Source organism: Haliaeetus leucocephalus, unplaced genomic scaffold (genome assembly GCF_000737465.1).
Source record: "Haliaeetus leucocephalus isolate CR32 unplaced genomic scaffold, Haliaeetus_leucocephalus-4.0 Scaffold229, whole genome shotgun sequence".
In the NCBI taxonomy this organism is placed as follows: Eukaryota; Metazoa; Chordata; class Aves; order Accipitriformes; family Accipitridae; genus Haliaeetus; species Haliaeetus leucocephalus.
This window is the reverse complement of record NW_010972665.1, coordinates 845527-850580: the sequence shown is the minus strand read 5'-3', so window position 1 is coordinate 850580 and position 5054 is coordinate 845527. Positions and strand designations below refer to the sequence as shown.

At 44.8% G+C, this 5054-nt stretch overlaps 1 protein-coding gene across 1 annotated transcript in view; it reads left to right on the top strand.

Annotated features, from left to right (window-relative positions):
• Positions 1-5054, top strand: part of NOLC1 (nucleolar and coiled-body phosphoprotein 1) — a 15097-nt gene that overhangs the window by 2602 nt on the left and 7441 nt on the right. The window contains exons 2-7 of the mRNA XM_010567914.1: positions 81-136; positions 286-407; positions 2009-2124; positions 2875-3016; positions 3534-3637; positions 4295-4445. Coding sequence (XP_010566216.1) covers positions 81-136; positions 286-407; positions 2009-2124; positions 2875-3016; positions 3534-3637; positions 4295-4445 — 691 coding nt within the window. The remainder of the gene's footprint in view (positions 1-80; positions 137-285; positions 408-2008; positions 2125-2874; positions 3017-3533; positions 3638-4294; positions 4446-5054) is intronic.

The window sequence follows — 5054 nt, the reverse complement described above, 5'->3', positions numbered from 1 at the left end:
GTGAGCGGGACGGGGGGGCGGGGCGGGCGGCTGAGTGACTGACTGACTGACTCACTGACGCGGCCCGTCTCTTGGTTTAGAAGGAGCAGGACCCCAACGCAGCCTCCCTCCTGGACATCTTCAGTTACTGGCTGAAGTAAGTACCCCTCCGGCAGCGGGGGCCGCGCTTACCGGGAGCGGGGCGGGGCGGGGGGGGCGGCTCCGCCGCGCTGCCGGGCACCCTCCGGCACCAGCCGCCGTCCGGCCCTCGCCTCGTAGTCCCCAGCTCAACCTACCTTCCTGTAGGTCTCCAGCGGCCAAGAAGAGAAAGCTCGTTCCCAACGGCCCCCAGGCGAAGAGGAAGCCGTCCTCCAGCAGCGATGACAGCTCCAGCGAGGAGGACGAGACGCCGCCGGCCAAGAAGCCAGGTGGGGTTTGTGAGCGGCCCTAGGGCAGGCCAGGCCAGGGTTGTGTTTGGTTTTGGCTCCTCACCTGGATATAGAGCTCAGCTTCAGCGGCTCATTTGAGGTCCTTCAGCAGCTATCAAGGACAGGGTTTATATTGGCTGATCTTGTTTCTGGCAGGTCTTTCGCCCATGACATGTAAGGTATCTTCATCCTAGTTGAGGGTGATCTCTTTATCCAGTTATAATTTAAGCACATCAGGGTTTGTGTCTGCTAGAAGGTTTTAGCCATTCAGTTTGTCTCTTGGCTGAGACTGGTGAAGCCATTGGGCTGTATTGAGTTTTGAAGGTGCTATTGAAGTAGCACCTTTATTGTCTTGTCTATATCGAGAGTCTGCTTTTTGAACGCTTACTGATAGGATATCTCGGCAGGGTTACTCCTGCTTGCTTCAGCACATTCAAATTATTTGTGGATTTAAATATTGAGTGAAATGGGGTTTTGAGTGCATGTTGATTGGACTGTTACTCTCTCCATGGGAGGTAGCTACCTCATGGGTTTTCTTTCGTGCTATTTTCCAGGGATGCTCAGTTTCACCGAGAGCCTTAAAGAATGGTTTCTCATCTTGCTATTGTAGGAAAACTGATTCAGGTTTTATAAGTGCTTTCACATTTGTTAAAATATGTATAATGTGACAAAGCTCCTGCTTGGCTAGGATTTATCAGGCTCCTCTGTATTGGTGGGCACCATGACCTGTTTGATGCAGGGCAGTTGTGTGCTGAATCCTCAAGTTCCAGAGAAATGCCAAGCATCCTTACTCACCTGCTGCTTGTGTGAGCTTACTACCCTCCTTTCTCTCAAGCCTGTGTCCTAGTGCTATCAAAAAATACATCCCTCCACTGCACTTTGGTATGTGGTGAGCTGTGTTTTTCCCTTTTTATGTGGAAGTGTTCTTATGTCTTACCTTAATCACAGTGCATGCAAGTTTGTGTGTATCTAGCAGTAGATTTGCAGGAGAGGAGGAGTAGGCAGGGAGAGGGGGACACACAGAAAGACAACTGGTCTTCAACTTGAGCCATCCTAAAGCTGAATTTGAACTTGGATCTGATTTATATTTGGTAAGGACAGTTGCAAATATAACTTGAGGCAAAATGATTTCTTTTGCTCCATGTTACTAAAAAGCAATCGGTAACCAGGAAGGAGTAGATTTGGCTAAAACATGTTAAGCAAAGTGTCTGGAACTTTAACACAGCATTGCAGTGGTTCTCTTTGGAAGTCTGCACTTGTTAAGTGGGTTTTTTTAAGCTGAAGGGTGTGCAGACCCAGTTAATACTATCTCAGTTTGTGGGGACACTTTCCCTGTGGGGTGTCCTTTTTGGTGATAGAAGTCTGCACTTGAATGTGTACGTGACAGATAAAAAATTTAGAATTGGTTTTATCCTCTTGCCTACCAGGTTTGGAGTCTTCTGCCACACACTGTTCAAGAAACAAAGTCAATATTACGAACTTCAGTCATGGTTGGATGACCTTAGTATATCCTTTTGCCCTGATACACACTAGTGCAGGATACAGGTACATGAACGTTGTGAATTAACTTACTATCAATGTGTGCTGTCCCTTATTTGCAGCTAAAGCAGCAGCTGTGCCCAAGGCAAAAGCAGTTCCTCCAGCCAGGAAGGCACAGAGCAGCAGCGAGGACTCCAGTGATGATTCAGACTCAGAGGAGGAGAGGAAGCCAGTAAAGGTCATCTTTTCTTTCCAGCCTCTTTAATACATGTTTGAAAGTCAAAATAGCAATAGTTTGAAGTCAAATAGTGAATTTGACCAATAGAACTCTCTCTGAAATTTGGCTTGCTTTTCCTGAACTATGAAGTGCCTAGACTGCTGCAGGTGCAATGTAATGTTGGTTTTGTGACCAGCACTCACTTTGTTTCATATTCAAGCATGCTCCTTGCTTTTGTCCTAAGACTGCCAGGGCTTCCTTTTTTTGCAGAGAAAAATTTATTTACAATTGGTAAAATCAAATTTTATCTTTTTCTACATATATGTGTATCTATAAAAAGAGAATCTTCTCTTTCCTGTTTCTTGCTGCAGTCATGGTCTTGAGAAGTGGGGGGGAGGAAGAATGATGTCACTGTACACTGGAGAAGACAAACCAGAGTTGCCCAGTCAGTATTTTCAGTCTTCAAACTAGTGTGATCTAGAGAAGGAAGAGAACAGTGCCAGGCCCAGAGCTGCCCCATTTTGAGGAGGCAGAATTGGAGACTGAGGTGCAAAGGAAGTTTCCCATGGGCTGCTGGGAGGTTTCCCAGAGCAAAATTGTTATCCAGGGACTTTCAGGTCCTAACCATTACGCAGCATGGTGTTTCCAAGTCAAAATGGTAACCTCTGTGAAAGACAACTGTTTATACTCTCTGTACATGTGTCCCACATGTTAGCCTCTTTTTCTTTTTATGGCTACAGGGGCTAATCAGTTTTTCTTCCTGTTGTTTAGAAAGGTGCAAAACCCATGGTGAAGCCAGCTGGAACCAAAATCCAGTCTCAGAAGAAAGCAGAGAGTTCCAGCTCTGAGTCAAGCAGCTCAGATGAAGAAGCACCAAAGAAGCAGCCACCAAAACCAGCAACACCTAAACCAGGTACTTCTTATTGTGTATCATGAGTTAAAGTGTAAAACCAGAAAAGCTGGGGAAGGAGTGATGGAGGCTGTACCTACATGCAAAGGCATATGTATTAACATAGTAGTCTGCAAATCTGCTGTAACTGCTATTTGCAGTCCAGTCTGCTTCCGACATGGAAGAGGTGTAGGACTGATTGCAAATAAAAGATCAGGTCCCGAATGCTGCATTTTTTGCATAAGTAGCTGTAATCAGCAACCTTAACTGCTTAAGTTGTGCTTTTGCCAGTGTCTTCCCCTCAAAGAGCATGGAAGATCTTAGCCTTTAGTCCTGGAACTTCTGATGAGCTAGAATGGACAGTTTTCTGAAAACTTTCTCTAAGCTTGCAGTAGGATAAAGCCTCAGTTCTGCAGTACTGCCTTAATCTGTCCTATTGGCTTCCTGTGGTTCTTTTCTCTATGATACTTTATGTTGAATGTAATTACCCCTCATCTACCATAGCATATTTTCTAATGTCCCTTTTTACTTATCTCAAAAGGAAGTAAACCTGCCCGGGCAGCCACTAAGGTGGTCAATGGAAAAGCAGCAAGCAGTAGCAGCAGTAGTGAAGATTCTGATGAGGAAAAGGCTGCACCGAAGAAGGTAAATTAGACCATGAAAAATTTAATGAATGCTGTAGAAGACTGTAAGACTGTGGGTATCTCTGTCTTGCAGGGACTGTGAAACATGTAGACAAAGACACAGACTATACAGATGCTGAGCATGGCATTTGTGGCTCTTACACCTCCTTCTCCTTTACACAGTGGGATTATGTGTTCTAGCACCTCTCTATGCACTAGCTTTCTTCCGTAATACCTCCTTACCGCTTCCTCTGCTCCTTCCTTCTACAGGAAAACATCTCATTGTGTCATAACCATACTGTAGTCTCCATTATATGTTCACTTTTGCATGACTGAGTTTTCCACTAGAGAGTGTTTAAAAATGTTTTATGCAACACAAGAATAATCATAATTGTGTTTGATCAAGTGGCAGTTGCTACCATTTCAGTCAGTTCTGTGCCCCGTACTCTGAGGAGCTCCTCATTCGGTATTCATGCAGCAGAAAACAACAGCAGAGCAGCCAGAAAGATGATGCTTGTCTGTTTCCTAAAATTTGCATTTGAGAATCTTCATTAATCTTTCTTCTTTTGTCTTCAAAATTTGCTCTTTAAGTGAGGCATAGAGTTAAACAAGATCCACATCCAGCTGTCCCCACAAGATTTCTGTAACTTTTCTAATGTGTATTTCTTCTTGTGATAAGGCTGTTCCCAAAAAAACACCTTTGCCGAAACCTGCAGCCACTCAAGCATGTCCAGGGAAGAACAAACGTGCCAAGGAAAGTTCCAGTAGTGAGGACTCATCTGACAGCTCAGACGATGAAAAGCCACCTGCAAAACAAAAACTGAAGTCTGGTAAGTACTAAATACCATTGCTGCTACCTGGGAGGATGCTTTCTGCTAGTCCCACTGTCCCGGGAGAAGCATGTGCAGTGCACAAGCAAGTCTTGCTGCATGCAAAGTTCCAGGTGGTGCTGGTGGTGGTATCATGAACATGAAATACCGCAGCTCTTTTCATGTGTGCTGTTGGGGCTAAGCTTACTCCAGCTCCTCCCTCAGCAAGTGATGGAGAGTGAGAGAGATTGTGACAGACTCCGCTTGGTTTGCTCCATGTCTTCTATTCAGGTAGCCTTTAAGTTCATTCTTCTTGCAGTTTTCCTGTCTGCCAGGATTTGGGAAGTAATTTGCCACTGGTTTGGTTATTCTGTAACTGCAGCAATTTAAGCTTTTTTAGGTTCTTTGTGAAGTATCCAGGGCTGTTCAGTTGCAATCCAGCTGATGGGCTAAATGGGTCTCTGTTCATAGTGCTTTTAGAATTCCAGTAGAGAACTGATCTGGGTGGAGGATCAAGTGTTGAAATTCAGTCTGATTCTGTAACCAGAAGATTTGAGAAAGCAGTTGTCCTGGTTTCAGCTGGGATAGAGTTAATTCTCTTTTTAGTAGCTGGTATAGTGTTATGTTTTG